A 21933-nucleotide genomic window follows, 5' to 3' on the forward strand; every position below is an offset into this window, starting at 1 on the left:
TACACAGGCATTTCTTGAAAAACTTTTGTAAACTCGATCTTCCAGCTCCTTTAGTGAATTCTAATATTCTGAGAAATTTTCAAATGGGTATTCTAATACACACATTGTTTAATAAGTATTCATAATCAAAAAATTATCAAAGTATATGAATAACTGCAATGTAAAAAATATGTCTTTGAATTATTAATTAACTTTTAGTATTAGGGCAAACATTTCACTTTCTACTTTTGGCAACAGTGCAATGTATCTTCTGTTCTTGTCTGCAATGAACGATGCCCAAGGGATGAGAGTATCTTCCAATCTGGAGTGGCAGTTGGCTGCTGGTGGAGATGTTCATATTTATTCACTAATTAATTGAAAAACATTTTACTGAGTCCCAGTTTGGACAAAGAACAGTGCTAGGTTCTGATAAATAAAGCATAGAGACTTCCTCTTTCCTCATGGTATTACAGTCATATGGAGAAGTTGAACAGCTATATGAATGTGATGCCTGTTTTGAAAGGGAAGAAACAGGATGCCAGAGAAATATAAGCCATGGTCATTCAACCTAATTTAGTAATCCAGGGCCCGTCTCCCTTCTGTCTTAAAAGTAATATGGAATATTAAAGGAAATTCTCTATATGATCACCTTAATAGATACAGAAATGTGTTCAAGAAAATTTAATTCCATTTACGATAGCTTGGAATTAAAGCAAAGAAGATACTTAATCAGAGGTGGCATCTACAAAAACAAAAATTACAGCTGCCTTATGTGTTTCACATATAATGTGAACACTATAAAGTAAGGTTTTGGGGAAAAGACTGTTGAGGAAAACAACAAAGTACTTGCTCTCTCTATACTCCTTCCAACAACATTGCACAGCTACTTCTAGTTTTAAGGTAATAAAATAGAATAAAAATGTAAGGATTTTTAAAGAAATAAAACTGTCTTTAGTCATAGTTGTATTACTTTCTAACAGAACACCCAGAATAAATGCTAGATAATTTTTTAGAAATAATAAAACTATATCCAGGTTTAAAAAAAGATAGATTTTAATTTTAGGGCCATTTTAAGTTTATGGAAAAGTTGAGCAGATAATACAGTTATTCTCACCCCACCCTCCACTTCTATACACACTCACACAGTTTCTCCCTTATTAGGTGTTTGTTACAATTGTTGAGTCAGTATTGCTATATTACTGACTTAAATCAATAGTTTGTACCAGAGTTCACTCTTCGAGTCAAAGTTTTACAGATTTTGAGAAATGCATATCACGTAGCATTACAGTGCCTGCGTGTGTGCATGCTTCAGTCCTGTCCGACTCTTTGCTGTCCATAAACTGTAGCCCACCAGGCTCCTCAGTCCATGGGATTCTCCAGGCTAGAATACTGGAGTGGGTTGCTGTGCCCTCCTCAAGGGGATCTTCCCAGCCCAGAGATCAAACCCGCGTCTCTTGCATTGCAGGCAGATTCTTTACCACTGAGCCACTGGGGAAGTCCCATAGCATTACAATATCATACAGAAGAGTTTCACTGCCTTGAAAATCCTTTGTTATACCTACTCATCCCTCTTCTCTGGAAACTACTGATGGTTTTAATAGCCTTTCCTAGAATGTCATATAGTTGGAAACACCAACCAGAGCCATTTCAACTATGCCTTTTCAGAATACCTTTGTTCACTAAAAATATGCCTTTAAGTTTCCTCTGTCTTTTCATGACCTGAGAGCTCATTTCTTTTTATTGTGTTCCTGAGTAATATTCCATTGTATGGGTGTATCACAGCTTGCTTACCGGTTCATCTGTTGAAGACTTCTTGGTTGCTTCCAGTTTTTGGCAATTATTAGTAAGGCTGATATAAACAGGCATTATGGTTTTTGTGTGGGCTTTAGCTTTCAACTTATTTGTCTAAATACCTGGGAGTGGAATTTTGCTGATCATAAGGTAAGACTACATTAGCTTTTTAAAGTAATTACCAAACTATCTTCAAAGTGGCTATTCCATTTTCCATTACTGCCAGTAATGAATGAAAGTTACTGTTACTCTACAGTTTTGTCAAGATTTAGTCTTGTCAGTATTCTGGATTCTAAAGTGGTTATTCAATTTTTTAACTTGCAATTCTCTAATGAATTGTGAAGCTAAGCATATTTTCATATTTTACCTGTTTGCCATCTGAACATCATCTTTTGTGAGATGAATGTTTAGATCTTTTGATCAACTTTTGAGTTGCTATTTTAAGGGTTCTATGTATATTTTGGATCACAAATCTTTTACCAGATATGTTTTTAACTTGTTGTCTCAGTCTGTGGCTTGACACCCCATTGTCTTTTCAGTATATTTTGTAGAAGTTTTAATTTTAATTAGTTTTAACTTATCCATTATTCTCTTTTGTATATTGTGCTTTTGGTGTTTTATCAAAAAAAAAAAAAAAAGAATCCAAATCAATGGTCACTTAGAATTTCTCCTATGTTATCTTTTAAAATTTTAATAGTTTCACATTTATATTTAAGATTATGATCCATTTTTGAGTTTTGTTTTTGTGAAAGGTGTAAAGTCAGTTATCTAGAATTCAATTTTCTTGCCTATGAATTTTCAGTTTGTCTAGCACTGTTGGTTAGAAAGACCATCCTTTCTCCATTGCCTTTGATTTTTTATCAAAGGTCAGTTCCCTATGTGTGTAGGTAAATTTCTGGGCTCTTTATTCTGCTTCATTGAATCATGCGTCTACTCATAAAGCAATGTTACATTTCTGGATTACTATAGTCTTGATATCAGATACTGTCAATTTTCTGATTTTTTTTTAATGTTTTAAATCTTTACTTATTTTATAGAAATATAGTCAATTTACAATATTATATTAGTTTCAGATGTACTACATAGTGATTCAATATATTCTTCAGTATTTTGTTGTGTTTTCAGCATCTCTTATTTCCCACATAAACTTCAGAATAATTTGCCATTACAGGCATCCCTCGGAAATATTCTGGGTTCAGTCCTAGACCACCACAGTAAAGTGAATATATCAATCAAGCAGAAATAGCAAATAAAATAAATGTCATGATTTTTTTGGTTTATCAGTATGTATAAGTATAGAAGTTATGTACTACAGCCTATTAAATGTCCAGTTGCATTATGTCCAAAGCACCATGTGCATGCCTTAGTTAAAAATACTTTATTGATTAAAACTTGCTAACCTTCAGTTGTTGATAACTGTTGAGTGATCAGGGTGGTAGTTGGTGAAAGTCATGGTCTGAGGCAATTTTTTAAAAGAAGACAATAATGAATCTTGCTACACTGATTAACTCTTCCCTTATGGGTGATTTCTCTGTAACATACAGTGTTGTTTAATAGCAATTTACCCACAGTAACACTTCTTTCAAAACTGGAGTCAATTATCTCAAACTCTGCCACTGTTTTATCAACCAAATTTACATCATATTCTAAATCTTTTTTCTGTTATTCCAACAATCTTCATGGCATCTTCACTAAGAGTGAATTCCATTTCAAGAAACCACTTTCTTTCCTCATCAATAAGAATTAACTTCTCATCATTTAAAGTCTTATCATGGGATTGTAACAATTCAGTCATATCTTTAAGCTCATGTTTGCTTTTAATTTTCATGTTATTTCTGCCACATCTGAAGTTATTTCTTCCACTGAAGTCTTGAACCACTCGAAGTCATTCATGAAGATCAGAATAAATTTTTTCTAAACTCCTATGAATATTGATATTTTATCTCTTTCCATGAATCATAAATGTTCTTAAAGGCATAATGAATGGTGAATTCTGTCTAAAAATCTTCAGTTTAGTCAAATTCATCAGAGGAATCACTATCTCTGGCAGCTATAGCCTTACAAAATGTATTTCTTAAATATGAAGATTTTAAAGTTAAAATCACTTCCTAATCCAAGGGCTGTATAATGGATATCATGTTAGTAGCCATGAAAACAACATGAATCTTGTATATCTCCATCACACTCTTGGGTTACCAGATGCATTGTCAGTGAACAGTAATATTTGGAAAGGAATCTTTTTGTTGTGGTTGTTGTTTTCCTGAGTGGTAGGGCCTCAACAGTGGGCTTACAATATTTGGTTGACTGTGTTGTAAACAGATGTATTGTCATCTGGGCTTTGTTGTTTTAACCAGCAACCACAACAACAAAGAAAGAATAAAGCGAAAAAAAAATTCCGGAGTGAATTACAGAACAAATGAAAACATAAGAATAAAAATAAATATTTTTCTCGGGTCTCAGCTCTCAGAGTCCTTTCTCCCACTGTGAGCCACAGCTCACTTCTGCCTCCCTAGGAGACCCTGCAGTGCTGGGGAGGCCTGGTCCCTGGACCTGATGTGGGGACAGCTCAGACTCTATCAGGCCCTTCTGCATTTGATTTTCTCCAGTGACCCCAGTTGTCAGACCTAGAGTGTTTTCTTTTGTGGAAACACTCACTGTCCTTTGATATATTCTGCAGACAGAGTCTGTCTAGTTGATTGTGTGAATTTAATCTGTAGCTTAGACAGCTGATGGCAAGGTTTTCAAACCTTTTCCTTTGTCGCTCTGCCCCTGGAGCTCAGTGGTGGTTTTATTCCCATCTCTGCATGTGTAACCCCACAGGGGTTTGCTCCCAAGGATGCCCTAAAGGACTTGGGTCTGCTCCAGTGAGGACCGGGCATGGAGGTGGTGCAGCTGCTTTGATTGCAGGAGCCTTGATGGTGCCAGGTGTGCAGAGAAGCCAGTGGTCATGGGCACGGGAGATATGGCTCTATTAGATTCTTTTCTAGCCTCTGGCAGCTGGCACCCAAAGTGCCTTCCTGACTGGTCCTTCTCCATTGCCTGGCCCAGCAGATGCTCAAAGACCCCTGGCTGGCATCCTTCTCTAGTGAGCAATTGCCAGTGCTGGCATGTGAGGGGAGGGAAGCTACAGTGCAGGCTGTACCCCTTGCACGTACTCAGCAATAGCACCTTGCTTCCATGGTCTCCAGGATTTCTTCCAAAGGCATTCTCCACCATAGACTCCCTCTCTCCTGTCTCCTTGAGTTGTCTCCCTGCAGTCATCGTCAGTCGTTGCACTGGCATTGCTCTCCAAGCCCCACGATCCAGCTCCCAGCCACCGTGTGCACTGATAGACTTGCATCCCTGCCCAAGGTACGTCGGCCCTGGCACAGGTTGTTCTCTGTGTCTCTCACTTCATTTGGACTGTCACAGATCAGCTGCTTCACTCTATAGAGTCCATCTAGCTGATTGTGTGAATTTAATCTGTCAGACAGCTGATGGAAGAGTTTTCAGACCCCTTCCTTTGTTGCTCTGTGCCTGGAGCTCAGCGGTGGTTTCACCCCCCTCTCTGCATGTGTACCATCCACAGGAGTTTGCTCAAATGCTTCTCTTCTGTCCCGATTAATTGACCAGATGTGGGGCTCTCTCCCTTGCCTCTGCTCCCGACTCCGGGGTGTAGGTCAGGCCCTATTCACTCTCCTCCTTCTCCCTCCTTCCCGTCAACCTACTGATTTGTGCCTGGGTCCATATATTCCTTTCCAGTGATCAGGGGCTCTACCAGTTCTCAGCTGGTGCTCTGTGAGAACTTCTGCATATGTGGATGCATTCCTGATGCATCCATGGAGAGAGACTCTACTCTGAGTCCCCCTACTCTTCCTCCATCTTGTCCTTCTTTCTCTAGAAACACTTAAATAGACTTTGTGTTTTGCAGCTTTCTCATTTATAATCCACTGGTATTATACTGAGCCTCACTGATGCGGTACGAGGTATTAGGGTGGGGAAGCAGTCTATAACCCTGTGATTAAATCTGCTTTTTAGGTGGTATGGCTTTTGGGAATTGTATCACCGGAATTTATCTTAGCCTTTTAATTTTTTCTTATGCTACAGTAAAATGCCTCAGGACTTTTGCTTCAGATTCTCTGCAGTCTTCTGCCTCTCCAGTTTTGGTGGTGACAGTTTGCTCTGTAACTGCAGTTCTCTGATGGAGCTAAGAATTATTTTTTGTTTGTTCAGCATTTTTTTGTTTGTTTGTTTTTCTCCTTATTGTGAGGTGTGGAATTACAAACTGCCAAAAAAGAACAAAAAATTAATTTACAAAAGGTGTGTAAACCCTTTAAGAAGAAAATTAGGAACTTGCACTAAACGACATAAGAGGACAAAAAATAAATTAGAGCAAAATATAGTTTGCTCTTAATAGAAAGGCTCAGTATAATAAATGTTCAAATTTTTCATAAATTGAGTGCAATTTTAACAAAATTTCCAATAATATTTTTATGTAAATTTAACAAACTGACCAGAAAATATCTGATTATTAGTGAAGGTCCAATATTAATCAAAATGTTCCCATTTACTAGATATGAAGACTTTCTTAAATCAATACTAATTAAGGCAATATATGATATTAGCACAGAGAGATAGGCAAATAGTCCAACAGTGAAGAGATCACAGGAATAGATTGATTCTTATATTTTAAAAAATGATTTTTGCCAGAGTAGAATGTGTAGATCAGTGGAGGAATGACAGGCTATTTTACTTATTAAGTTATTCTGAGATAATTGATTATCTATATGAAAAAAAATGAAATTAGGGTCTTCATACCATATAAAAATCAATAAATACTAGTTGGATTAAAGTATATTATCAATTTTAGACCTATAAAGTTCACTTAGCTATGTATGTTGATATTTACTGTTTTCATTTCAGATATTATTCCTTTTCTGACCTGATTTCCAAACTTTTAATGGCATACCCTGTTTAGTCTCCCTATATCATTGTGTACAAACTATGCCATTCATTTTAAAAAGAAAGAGGGAAACTGTTGAGAATGATTATGGTTAGAACTGATCATAATTCTATTTTTGTTCAGTCCCTATACTGACAGTTGTCTCAGTTTTGAACTTTCAAATAATTAGGTGTTCATCCCTATAAACCTCCAGATTATTTTTAAAATGTTCTATTATTGATATGCCCATCATGTGATTAAGAGTTTTGGAGTAAGAATGATCTGAATTTGAATCCTTGCTTTGATACTCGCTCTCTGTGAAGTCAGGATCAAGTTACTCATCCTTCCTAAGTCTCATGTCCCTTGTGTGAAAAGAGAGTATTATAACAATACCTGCCTCATAAAGCTTGGGAGATAAATCAGATAGTAGGGGGAAGAAAAAAAAAAAGCACAGTGCTCAAAATATAATTAGTGCTTAATAAATTCTGATTAGTATCTTAACTCCTTTAATTTATGAGACAAATCCCAGAATTTGTTGAGAATATGATGATAGGATAAGAGAAAGTTGACAGTGAGAGCTAAGGTATATTGTCTTTTAATATATGTTAGGTGTTAAGACGTTGCCTTGTGTATGATAAGTAACATCATTTGCTACTACTTTTTTATTTTATTTAGGAAAGTAAATACAAAATATGACACTAGAGCTCAAAGAGTAATTATTCATGAAAAAGATTGCTGAATGTGCCATTAGAGAATAAAGATAAAAGTTGGAGTCAGGGTAGTTGAATCTAGGTTTTATCTGATTGAAAGCTCATTATGAGCCAACAGTATAATGTGGCTCAGAAAATAAAAAGCTGGAGTGTCCAGATTAGAGTTATATAAATCAAAGTGTTAAAAAAGTGGAGATGCTAATTTTTTTTCTTTGCTTTGCTGGCCATGTCTTATCTCATGTATCATTTTTGCCTTGTGCCACCACATTTTAGCTGCTTCTTGGCAAATGAATGTACACCTATAAAAAGAAATCAAAATATTAAGAGACCTTGAGTACAGTTTGCATGAGGAAGAGCTCAAGATTAGAGCCCAGGATTCTCAACATGGCGGAAGGAGCATTTATGGGAGAAATTTCCTGTTATTCTCAAATGTTTAAAGGCTTTCCGAAAAATCTAATATTTTGAGCTATTGGAAAATTAAACCATCTATCCTAAAAGTCTGTCCCATCATTGGAAACATGTAAACCAGGAGATGTATTCACTTGTCAGGGAAGTTAGGGAACATGTGTGGAATGGTTGGAAAGTTTGATTACATAACTTTAAGATGTCTTCCTATATTTAAAATGTGCACTTGGAAGGAGCTTTCTGTAATCAGTCTATTTAAAGGAAGTGTCTAGGCCCTTGTGCCTTCCACTTTAATGCCCTCAGCGTTTGATGCCTAGAAATGGGAACTTCTGAGGTCGTACATGTATGTGTTCTTCAAGGTATATGTAACTTTGGCTGATTCATACTATGCCTGGTGGTTATAAATGTAATAGAAGTGCTGGTGGCTCTTCGTCTATTACTTGAATCTTTATGGTCAATTTTCTTTTGGCAAAGTTTGCTTTTGGATAATTAGGTGTCTGTCATTCAGTAAATGATTATTGAACAGCATTTTGAAGCAGAACTGTCAGTAGACAGATGAGTTAGGCAAAGGTCCTGCTCCTGCGGAGAATGTAGTCTAGTATGGGAGACAGGTATGAAAGTGAGCAATTGTAAAAGAGTGTATCGTATGTTACTTCAAGACCACACAGGAGCTTCAGTTCATCAGGGAACATACCCAGTTTATGCTACATAATAGAGATTCTTCTCAATAAACAGTTGTTGAATAAATCAATGAATTCTTAGTAGACTTTGGTTAAACTTTCTCCAAAATATTAACAGGACTTTCTGAAACTCCACTACTTTGGCCACCTCATGCGAAGAGTTGACTCATTGGAAAAGACTCTGATGCTGGGAGGGATTGGGGGCAGGAGGAGAAGGGGACAATAGGGAATGAGATGGCTCGATGGACATGAGTTTGGGTGAACTCCGGGAGTTGGTGATGGACAGGGAGGCCTGGCGTGCTGCAATTCATGGGGTTGCAAAGATTTGGACACGACTGAGCAACTGAACTGAACTGAACTGAATGAGTCCTACCTTTATCACATAGATTTCTCTTTCCCAGGTTTACTATTATATAAAATATATTTAGCCTAAATTCCTTTTCTCTATAAAATATAAACTCCAAAATATTTTATGTAATAAATGGCCAATGGTATTGGTATCAACTGCCAGATAAATCTATTTTAAATAATGAGTAGTTTTATTAATTAATATGATAGTACTATGTTATATTAACTGTAAAGATTTCCCTAGTAAATTCTCCCTTTAGCTAACCTTGATTTCAAATTCATGCTCCTGTGACTACTGAGGTTACAACACTAGAAGTTATTATTTTGCTTTACCAATACATACACAGAAAAGAAACCTAGAAATTGCTAAAGAAAGTTCCTCTCTGGAAACATTTCTTATCATTCTCTCTCAACCCAGTGAGCTCACTGAACTTGATTATCCTATTGACCAACCTGTGTATCCACTATTTAAATAAGACCCATGTAGTCCATGGGGTTGCAAAGAGTCAGACATGCCCTAGCAACTGAACAACAACAAATGCCCTACACGGAAAGCTAGCATCTTTGGAAAGAGTCAAGTATTTACCATCAGCTTTCCTAGAGGCACTCTCTAGTCAGTCTCTACTCTGATGATGATTTCTTGTATTTAAAAAAACAAAATAAAGCCACATCAACTATACGAGCATAATATGTATAAATGTAAATTAATCTATTTAGTTGTCCTCTGATAGAATATTTTGATACGTTCTGGATAAGGATCTGCTGATAATTTAAATGTGTAGTTTATTATTTTTACTCTTTTATATTCTTACCAGTTGTCTATTTTCCCGGGTATAATAAATTCCATTTAATTGCTGCTGCTGCTGCTGCTGCTGCTGCTAAGTCACTTCAGTCGTGTCCGACTCTGTGCGACCCCATAGACGGCAGCCCACCAGGCTCCACCGTCCCTGGGATTCTCCAGGCAAGAACACTGGAGTGGGTTGCCATTTCCTTCTCCAATGCATGAAAGTGAAAAGTGAAAGTGAATTCGCTGAGTCGCGTCCGACTCTTAGCAACCCCATAGACGGCAGTCATTTTTAATAAAATGATAGTATGCTTTTCTGAACAACTATTTTTCTCTACTAAATTGAGTAAAAAACCTATTTAGACTTGGTCATACCAAAATATCTTGACATAAGTATATCATATACCCTCTGAATCTTATCTAAATGTCAAAGTGAAGTGAAGTCGCTCAGTTGTATCCGACTCTTAGCGACCCATGGACTGCAGCTTACCAGGCTCCTCCGGCCATAGGATTTTCCAGGCAAGAATGTCAAAGTATTCAAGTTTTTTCTTATATTGGAATGAGATAAACAATACTCAAAATCTTAAAAAGATTTATCACTATATCATAACTTTATGGGGGATAATCATTATCAGTATATAAAATTTTATTAGAGAATCGGTATACATCCAATATATTAAAACTAGAGAATTCTGACTTTACAAAGTAATTTTAGGCATTGGATAATATTTGCTGTCTCCTGAGTTCAGTTCAGTCTCTCAGTCGTGTCCGACTCTTTGCGACACCATGAATCGCAGCCCGCCAGGCCTCCCTGTCCATCACCATCTCCCAGGGTTCACTCAGACTGGCGTCCATCGAGTCCGTGATGCCATCCAGCCATCTCATCCTCGGTCGTGCCCTTCTCCTGCTGCCCCCAGTCCGCACCTACAGTTTATCTGAAAGTGATGAAACCTTTGTCAATGTCCTTGTTTCACATTTCCTGTAACTTCTGTTTAAATGAACAGATGTATGATAATCTTACATTTCACAATAATTTATTTTACAGAACCAATAAAGAAAAATAATTCCTATAGTTTTGGTACAGTTATGTTAGTAAGTCTTTCTCCCCAAAGTTACTGTTTCTTTAAATGTCAAATTCTCACATTTTAAAAAATTACCCTAGAAATAGTGAGGCAAACTTAATATTTCACTTATCATGAATAAATTTTTGCATTTCTATTGAGAATTGTAAAAGCAGAGTTTAAGTTTTCTTTTAAACTTTTAGTATATAATCAGTTCAGTCACTCAGTTGTGTCCAACTCTTTGTGACCCATGGACTGTAGCACGCCAGGCCTCCCTGTCCATCACCAACTCCTAGAGCTTGCTCAAACTCATGTCCATTGAGGCAATGATGCCATCCAACCATCTCATCCTCTGTTATCCCCTTCTCCTTCCGCCTTCAGTCTTTGCCAGCACCAGGGTCTTTTCCATTGAGTCAGTTCTTTGCATCAGGTGGCCAAAGTATTGGAGTTTCAGCTTCAGCATCAGTCCTTCCAATGAATATTCAGGACTGATTTCCTTTAGGATATAATGTAAATGTATTATTGTAATACATTTATAATATTGGATATATATAATATAATATTGGACTGGTTGGATCTCCTTGCAGTCCAAGGGACTCTCAAGAGTCTTCTCCAACATCACAGTTCAAAAGCATCAGTTCTTCAGCACTCAGCTTTCTTTATAGTCCAACTCTTACATACATGACTACTGGAAAAATCATAGCTTTGACTAGATGGACCTTTGTTTGCAAAGCAATGTCTCTGCTTTTTCATATGCTGTCTAGTACATACTACCAAACACCAAAATATTTACTTTTTTTTCTTACTTTCATATTACAGAGAAACTGATACTCTAATTTTGGAAAAGATTCATCACTCTGTTAAAGAAGCAAGGAGAAATACTCCATTATTAGTACACATTTTTTAAAAATTCAGTGACTTGGTATCGATTCAGTGAAGTTAAAACTAGAAAATCCTTACTTTTAACAGTAACATTAAAAATAAGTTAACATAGTTTGCCTTCAGTATCAGTTGTTCTGATGAAAAATGATGTCTTAAATTTCCCTTTAGATCAATTTTATTATGTAGTGTTGTGTAAGATGTGATTGTTAAAGATAATGTTTATTATTTTTAAGGTAAAGTTTACAAAACTTACCAAGCTGAAAGTTTAAGAGAATCACTAAGATAGCATCATGAAAATGCCCAGTAGACAATTAAAAAACTGAAAATATCATCTTATTAAAATGAAAAATGTTAACTATAACCATTCTATTTCTGCCAAAAAAGATAAAGTAAAAGCACTTTAAAATTAAATCACTTTGTTTTTCAAATATAATTTTTTTAAATTTTACTGTCATATTTTTGCAAATATATATTAGCAATTTTATGTATTATATATTAGACTATCAAGAATAACAGTGTTAGTTTACTTTTAATATCACATGATCTCTCTGCACCCTTAATTATTTCAGTTATTAGTAAATAGAAAATACATTTCTTAATGGCATACAGATTTCTAAATTGTTTTTTGTGTGCACCTAATTCGGAAGTCCAGCTCTAACTTTGAAGTGCACTAATGTATCATATAATTTTTTATTAGAATAGAGTTGATTTACAGTTATGTGTTAGTTTCAGGTTTACAATAATGTGAAACTATATGTGTGTGTGTGTGTGTGTATTCTTCTTCAGGTTCATTTCTCACATAGACCACCACAGCATAATGAGTAGACTTCCATGTATAATACAGTAGGTCACTTTTAGTTATATATTTTATGCATAGTAGCATGTTTATGTCAATCCCCAAATCCCAATCTATCACTTTCCCCCACGTTTGCCCCTGGTAACACAAGTTTGACTTTGAGGTCTGTGAGTCTGCTTCTGTTCTGTAAAAAAGTCTATTCGTATAATTTTTATTATATTCCACACATAAGTGATGTCATATGAAGTTAATCTTTCTTTGTCAGACTTCACTTAACATGATAATCTCTAGGTCCCTCTGTGCTGCTGCAAATGATATTGTTTTGTTCTATTTTATTGTTGAGTAATATTCCATTATATACATGTATCACATTCTCATTATCCACTCCTCTGTTGATGGACATTGAGGTTGCTTCCATGTCTTGGCTATTGTAAACAGTGCTGCAAGGAACATTGAACTGCATGTAAGTGGGAATGTAAGTTGCTATAACCATTATGGAGAATAGCCCTGAGGTTCCTTAAGAAAGATATAAAACTCCCATATGATCCAGCAATCCCATCCCTGGGCATGTATTTGCAGAAAACTGTAATTTAAAAAGATACTTGTGTCTTGTATTTTTTAATGATGTCACAAATATTGTAGTTATGCACATTTTGGAAACTCCTCAGTGCATAGCTTTGAAAACATAATGATGTGTTTTCAAGTCCAAATTGTACTCCACATTTATTATTCTTTATTATATTGCTTCATTTTTCTCATAACTACTGTATACTTATATGTATATCATACCAATACAATTTCATTTATTTTCTTTATTATAAGGTTATCCCGTTTTTGAAAATAAAGCAGTTTCTCCATTACACATTCAATCCAACACTAATTCCCATTAAAATTTTATCAGCAGAGCATATACTGAAATGGTCTAACTCTTCATGTCTCCATGATAGCCTCTTTAGTACGTCTCTACTTTCTGTTGCTTAAACTTCCGAAATGTTTTACTGCTTCCAATTTTGTCCCCCTTGTCATTTTTCAGCAGGAGTAGTGCTCTTTGTAAACTGGAATAATACCAGGATACTTCTCTGCTTAAAACCCTCCAGTGATTTGCTTTCACAGAAAATAACCCAGGTTTCCCTGGTGGCTCAGATGGTAAAGAATTTGCCTGCAATGCAGGAGACCGGGGTTCAATCCCTGGGTTGGGAAGACCCCTGGAGAAGGAAGTGGCAACCCACTCAAGTATTCTTGCCTGGAAAATTCCATGAAAAGAGGAGCCTGGCAGGCTGTGGACCATGGGGTCACAAAGTGATCTTTGTAAGCTGAAATAATACCAGAATATTCTCTGCTTAAAACTCTCCAGTGGTTTGCTTTCACAGAATATAACCCATTCCCTGCCAATTCTCTTTCAGTTCATATCACTGTCCTGAGCAGTCATTTTGCACCAGTTCACTAAGCAGCCGCATTATCTGAACTGGCTGGAAACTCAGTTTGAGGCCTGTGGGGCTCCTTTTGTCACTGATATCTCATTATTGTCTACTCACCTCACCTCCTCACCACTCATTTATAACCATGTATATTTGTATTTTTATTGTGTATCTCTTATCACTAAAATAAGATCTACAAGATCAGAGACTTATTCACAGTTATAAGCCCAGCACCTAAAGTGGTACCCATAATGTAGTATGTTCTTTGAAATAATGAATCATAAAAATACTTGCTTCTGCAATCTGATAAGGTGGAAAGAAAATATAAGACTGCAAGGAAAATTAGACAAATTTCAAAGTTAAAACATTAATCTGTATGCCCAATCAGCCATCAGGTAATTAGGAAGGGAAGAGAAGACAGCCCTCAAATTGGGAGAAACTCTTTGCAAATGAAGCAACTGTAAAGGGATTAATCTCCAAAATATAAAAAACAGCTCATGAAGCTCAATTTAAATTAAAAAACCCAATCAGAAAATGGGTGGAAGATCTAAATAGACATTTATCTGAAGAAAACATATAGAAGGCCAGAGAGGACATGAAAACATACTCAACATCATTAATTATTAGGGAAATGCAAATCACAACTGCAATGAGGTGTCACCTCACACTGGTCAGAATGGCCATCAAGAATTCTGTAAACAACACAAGCTGGAGAGGATGTGGAGGAACGGCCCCCCTCTTCTGCTCTTGGTGGGAATGTAAATTAGTACAGCCACTGTGGAGGATAGTATCAGTTCTGTTCAGTCACTCAGTCGTGTCTGACTCTCTTGTGACCCCATAGACTGCAGCACACTAGGCTCCATGTCCATCACCAACTCCTGGAGTTCACTCAAGCTCATGTCCATTGAGTCAGTGATACCATCCAGCCATCTCATCCTTGGTAATCCCCTTCTCCTCCTGCCCCCAATCCCTCCCAGCATCAGAGTCTTCTCCAATGAGTCAAGTCTTTGTATGAGGTGGCCAAAGTACTGGAGTTTCAGCTTTAGAATCAGTCCTTCCAAAGAACACCCAGGACTGATCTCCTTTAGAATGTACTGGTTGGATCTCCTTGCAGTCCAAGGGACTCTCAAGAGTCTTCTCCAACACCACAGTTCAAAAGCATCAATTCCTCCATACTCAGCTTTCTTCACAGTCCAACTCTCACATCCATACATGACTACTGGAGAAACCATAGCTTTGATTAGACAAACCTTTGTTGGCAAAGTAATGTCTCTGCTTTTAATATGCTTTCTAGGCTGGTCATAGCTTTTCTTCCAAGGAGCAAGCATCTTTTAATTTCATGGCTGCAGTCACCATCCGCAGTGATTTGGGAACTCAAAAAAATAAAGTCTGTCACTGTTTGAATTGTTTCCCCATCTACTTGCCATGAAGTTATGGTACTGGATGCCCTGATCTTAGTTTTCTGAATGTTGAGTTTTAAGCCAACATTTTCACTCTCCTCCTTCACTTTCATCAAGAGGCTCTTTAGTTCTTCTTCACTTTCTGTCATAAGGATGGTGTCATCTGCATGTCTGAGGTTACTGATATTTCTCCTGGCAATCTTGATTCCAGCTTGTGCTTCATCCATCCCAGCATTTCTCATGATGTACTCTGCATATAAGTTAAATAAGCAGGGTGACAATATACAGCCGTGATGTACTCCTTTCCCAATTTGGAACCAGTCCATTGTTCCATGTCCAGTTCTAACTGTTGCACTTGACCTGCATACAGATTTCTCAGGAGGCAGATAAGGCAGTCTGCTAGTCCCATGTCTTGAAGAATTTTCCACAGTTCGTTGTGATCTACAAAGTCAAAGGCTTTGGCTTAGTCAATAAAGCAGAACTCTCTTGCTTTTTGATGATCCAGTGGATGTTGGCAATTTGATCTCTGGTTCCTCTGCCTTTTCTAAATCCAGCTTGAACATCTGGAAGTTCACAGTTCATGCACTGTTGAATCCTGGCTTGGAGAATTTTGAGCATTGCTTTGCTAGCGTGTGAGATGAGTGCAACTGTGTGGTAGTTTGAACATTCTTTGGCATTACCTTTCTTTGGGATTGGAATGAAATTGACCTTTTCTGATCCTGTGGCCACTGCTGAGTTTTCCAAATTTGCTGGCATTCTGAGTGTAGCACTTTCACAGCATCATCCTTTAGTATTTGAAATAGTATTTGTAATTCCGTCACCTCCACTAGCTTTGTTTGTAGTGGTGCTTTCTAAGTCCCACTTGATTTTGCATTCCAGGATGTCTGGCTCTTGGTTAGTGATCACACCATCATGATTATCTAGGTCATGAAGATCTTTTTTGTATAGTTCTGTGTATTTTTGCCACCTCTTCTTAATATCTTCTGGTTCTGTTAGGTCCATATCATTTCTGTACTTTATCGTGCCCATCTTTGCATGAAATTGTTTCCTTGGTATCTCAAATTTTCTTGAAGATACCTCTACTCTGCCATTCTATTGTTTTCCGCTATTTCTTTGCATTGATGACTGAGGAAGGCTTTCTTATCTCTGCTATTCTTGGAACTCTGCATTCAGATGGGTATATCTTTCCTTTTCTCATTTGCCTTTAGCTTCTCTTCTTTTCACAGCTATTTGTAAGGCCTCCTCAGACAACCATTTTGCCTTTTTGCATTTCTTTTTCTTGGGGATGGTCTCGATCCCTGTCTCCTGTATAATGTCATAAACATCTGTCCACAGTTCTTCAGGCACTCTGTCTATCAGATCTAAAACCTTGAATCTGTTTGTCACTTCTACTGTATAATCTTAAGGGATTTGATTTAGGTCATATCTGAATGGTCTATTGGTTTCCCCTCCTTTCTTCAAAATTTGTTCAACATCACTCATTATCAGAGAAATGCAAATCAAAACCACAATGAGGTACCATTTCACCAGTCAGAATGGCTGTGATCCAAAAGTCTACAAGCAATAACTGCTGGAGAGGGTGTGGAGAAAAGGGAACCCTCTTACACTGCTGGTGGGAATGCAAGCTAGTACAGCCACTATGGAGAACAGTGTGGAGATTCCTTAAAAAACTGGAAATAGAACTGCCTTATGACCCAGCAATCCCACTGCTGGGCATAAACACCGAGGAAACCAGAATTGAAAAAGACACATGTACCCCAATGTTCATCGCAGCACTGTTTATAATAGCCAGGATATGGAAGCAACCTAGATGTCCATCAGCAGATGAATGGATAAGAAAGCTGTGGTCCATATACACAATGGAGTATTACTCAGCCATTAAAAAGAATACATTTGAATCAATTCTAATAAGGTGGATGAAACTGGAGCTGATTATACAGAGTGAATTAAGCCAGAAAGAAAAACACCAATACAGTATACTAATGCGTATATATGGAATTTAGAAAAATAGTAACGATAACCCTGTATGCGAGATAGCAAAAGAGACACAGATGTATAGAACAGTCTTTTGGACTCTGTGGGAGAGGGAGAAGGTGGGATGATTTGGGAGCATGGCATTGAAACATGTATAATATCATATATGAAATGAATCGCCAGTCCAGGTTCGATGCATGATACTGGATGCTTGGGGCTGGTGCACTGAGATGACCCAGAGGGATGGTATGGGGAGGGAGAGGGGTTCAGGATGGGGAACACGTGTATACCTGTGGCAGAGTCATGTTGATATATGGCAAAACCAATACAATATTGCAAAGTAATTAATCTCCAATTAAAATAAATAAATTTATATTAAAAAATGTCCCTTAAAAAAAAAAAAAGAGTTCATGATATAAACCACAGTCAGCTCCCAGTGTTGTTTTTGCTGACTGTATAGAACTTCTCCATCTTTGGCTGCAAAGAATGTAATCAATCTGATTTTGGTGTTGACCATCTGGTGATGTCCATGTGTAGAGTCTTCTCTTGTGTTCTTGGAAGAGGGTGTTTTCTATGACCTGTGCATTCTGTTGGCAAAACTCTATTAGCTTTTCCCCTGCTTCATTTTGTACTCCAAAGCCAAATTTGCCTGTTATTCCAGATATCTCTTGAATTCCTACTTTTGCATCCGAGTCCCCTATACTGAACAGGACATCTTTTTTGGGTGTTAGTTCTAGAAGGTATTGTAGGTCTTCATAGACCCATTCAACTTCAGCTTCTTCAGCATTACTGGTTGGGGGATAGACTTGGATTACCATGATATTGAATGGTTTGCTTTGGAAACAAACAGAGATCATTCTGTCATTTTTGAGATTGCATCCAAGTACTGAATTTCAGACTGTTTTGTTGAGTATGATGGCTACTCCATTTCTTCTAGTGGATTCTTGCCCACAGTAGTAGATATAATGGTCATCTGAGTTAAATTCACCCATTCCAGTGCATTTTAGTTCACTGATTCCTAAAATGTTGATGTTCACTCTTACCATTTCCTGTTTGACTACTTCCAATTTACCTTGATTCATAGACATAACGTTCAAGGTTCCTATACAATATTGTTCTTTACAGCATCAGAATTTAGCATCAGAGGATAATATGGAGGTTCCTTAAAAAAGTAAAAATAGAACTAACATGTGACCCAGCAATCCCATTCCTAGGAATATACCCTGAGAAAAACCATAATTCAAAAAGATATATGCACCCCAGTGCTCATTGTAACATTGTTTACAATAGTCAAGACATGGAAGCAACATCAGTTCTATCAACAGAGAAATGTATAAAGAAGAAGGGGTACATATATACAATGGAATATTACTTAGCCATAAAAAGAACAAAAGAATGCCATTTGCAGCAAAATGGATGGACCCAAACTTTGTCATACTGAGTGAAGTAAGTCAGACAGAGAAAGACAAATATCATATGATATTGCTTATGTATGAAATCTACACAAAAAAAGAAAAGGTAAAAATGGATTTATTTACAATACAGAAGTACAATCACACGTGTAGAAAACTAACTTATGGTTACTAGGGATTAAATGGGGGAGGGTAAATTGGGAGATAAGGATTGAGATATACTTACTATTATATATACAATAGATAACTAATAACTTACTGTATATCACAGGGAACTCTTTTCAGTACTCTGTATCTGGCTATCTGGGAAAAGATTCTAAGAAAGCATATATATATATGTATCTGTATAACTGATTCACGTTCCTGTTCACTTGAAACTAATACAACATTGTAAATCAACTATACTGCAATAAAAGTAAATAATTTCACTTGATTTGCCTCCTTATTTTCCTTGTATATAATAGATATTTATCATCAAATAGTCGTCATAAGTCTGGTCTATAATATGGATTAGAAAATAGTGTAAACCTTGTTTTAGTTGTGTAGTCTACATTAGAATTTAATATAATTGCTTCTTGAGTCAAGATATTTGGGTTAAAAACTAGCTCTACCATTCTGAATTTTCTCTAAATTCATCTCAGATCCTTTGTTTCTATGACAGGTATGAAATACTCACCTGGCTCACAGTAAATGCTCAATTAAGTGTTTTTTATAAATGCTTAATTTCCTGCCTAATGTTTGTAATTATCTTGACATAGTTACAGATAGTTGAAATACAATCTGCGTATTATTTTACCACCACAAATTATATCCTGAATATTTTTCCATATAGCTAAATAGTTGAAAATAGCAAAGTCATTTTTGCTATTTAAAATTTCAGATCCTGTATATGTTATAGCTGTAAAAGAGACATCATAATTTTTATATTATTTAGCCTCCATGCAATAATAAAATAATAATATTAACCTGAATATTATACTCTCCTATGCATTAAGATATTCCCTTAGTGAAACTCATGGATTCATCAGTGTAAAATTATTGGTTGAAATGGTCTGAAACTTATTTATAACCAGTGTGAAATTTGCTCTTTAATTTTGCAAAGATATATGAACTTACACTACCACAATATAAAATACTAAAATATATACATATATATTTGTTTATGTTCTATTTAGAAAATAGTAAAATAAGTGATAAAAGAGAAATATCTTATTAGTGCTAAATAGAAAAAATATTTATAATTTTTCCCATATGTTATTAGTCTCAAGAAAAATAAGGTAATAGTGTCCAAGTTACTTCTTTAAATTCATATAACTGTTAAATATTTGTATTAAAGAGCTATTCACTCACATGACTTTGACTATGAATAATTAAATATATAAGAGAACAGTCGACATCAGAAACTAGTTAACTGACCTTTTATTTAAAAACAAAAATAACTTTGTGTTCACTGTTCATGATATGAGCATAAAGACATTGTTTGGAAGTAATGTGTGTACATAATAGTGTGCCCCTAAAAGAAATTATTACTATACAGAAATTGAATTTTTTATTTCAGCTTAAAACTGCTGTACCTGTTTGATCATTTAGCAAAGCCACTTTTCTATTATTGTTCAGGAGACAAAGTGATGATTGATATAACTACCCCAGTGTTAACCATTCTGCAGAAGAGATCTCTTATAGCCTTGGTAGATGAATACTATACTGCTGAGAATTTAATGACCCAGCATAGTGAAATCTAGCTATAGAGAGAAAGAATTAGTTTCTTTCCTACTTACTAAGAGATATTTTCTAATTTCTTTACTCAGCTGAAGTGATGAAAATTTCTAAAAAGTCAATGTGTAATAAGTCAAATTATATATAATAACATCATACTGATTATCCTTTTTTTTCTAAATTTCAGTATAAAGAACGTAACTCCAAAAGTGGGAGACCCTGAAACCCGTAAAGCTATTCGTCGTGCCTTTGACGTGTGGCAGAATGTCACTCCTCTGACATTTGAGGAAGTTCCCTACAGTGAATTAGAAAATGGCAAACGTGATGTGGATATAACCATCATTTTTGCATCTGGCTTTCATGGAGACAGTTCTCCTTTTGATGGAGAGGGAGGGTTTTTGGCACATGCCTATTTCCCTGGACCAGGAATTGGGGGAGATACTCATTTTGACTCAGATGAGCCATGGACACTAGGAAATCCTAATCATGATGGTAAGTACATAGTTTTATTATTTTATTTTATTTTTTTAGAATGCCCAAGTAATTTGCTAATTTATAAACTTAAGCTCAACAAATAATTTGGTTTTAAAATCATCAAACAATATGAGGCCTTTTATAGCATTTTACAACAAGAATATGTATGAGTCATTACACAATAGTAATTTTTCATGTGGCTTTTGATTAAAGATTAAACCTTTATAGTGTACTGTATAAATACTCTAAATTAAATTTTGTTTTCTATAAAAAGTCATTTAGAAGATTCTATAATATTCAAGTCATGAGACATGCATTAAGCAAATTCTACTGTTTTTTAACACTTAATTCCAATGTTTCCACTTGAAACTTAACCTTGTTTGACACTGGTGGTGTAGCTTCCACCATATCTTTTCTGTGTGTTGGGGGGGGTGGTTTGGGGTGGTTTCCATTATCACCTTTCTAATCTGTAAAATTTGTCTGCTTCTTTTTTGTCTCTTATCCTTTCCTTGGTCTCCCAATCTGATACAATTACATAAGTTATTGTTTTTGTATGATATCTTTAGTTTTATAGAAACCAGATTCTTACAACTCCATTGCAACATATCTATCAGTTTTCTAATCCTTGCAATTATTCTGATATGCAAAAATAATGAAAAAATTAAAAAGCTCAGCTAGTTCAGCTACAACTCAAAAAACTCCACAAGAGGTTTTCTTCAAAACAGACTTTTTACTTCACATGCACCACTGCCTTGATTCATGCTAAGCCACCAGCAGTTTTCTCCACCATTGATTTTGCACCATGTTTATTTGACCACAAGAAGCATTTATTTATTTCAGGAAACTACTACTATCTTCTATAATAGTGTTCCATGGAACACATTAGGAAAAAGTTGTGTTAAATACCCCTATTAATCCTTTCCTACCTCTAGATCTATGAAAAAAATTATAGTTGCAGAAATCTCTCTGACATATATTTAGGGGGTGGGGACATTCTTACTAATTTTCATTAGACTTCAATGTTCTTTCTTATAATCTACAAACCAATTTTAACTTAGGTCTCTAGTACCTAACACAGTGCCTGCAACAAGAATATAGAAACAAGAGTGTTAAAAATGTTTGTTTCTTTATACTTTGTCATTTAAAAAGAGGATTTGAAGTATTTTACCAAAACAATATAAC

The 21933-nt window shown here is 36.0% G+C and overlaps 1 protein-coding gene across 1 annotated transcript in view; it reads left to right on the forward strand.

Moving 5' to 3' along the window:
- The window catches only part of MMP16 (matrix metallopeptidase 16), a 380138-nt gene that overhangs the window by 203278 nt on the left and 154927 nt on the right, over nt 1-21933 (forward strand). Inside the window, exon 4 of the mRNA XM_040261122.1 lies at nt 20465-20769. Within this exon, the coding sequence (XP_040117056.1) occupies nt 20465-20769 (305 nt within the window). The remainder of the gene's footprint in view (nt 1-20464; nt 20770-21933) is intronic.

This window comes from Oryx dammah, unplaced genomic scaffold, assembly GCF_014754425.2.
Source record: "Oryx dammah isolate SB20612 unplaced genomic scaffold, SCBI_Odam_1.1 HiC_scaffold_19, whole genome shotgun sequence".
NCBI lineage: Eukaryota > Metazoa > Chordata > Mammalia > Artiodactyla > Bovidae > Oryx > Oryx dammah.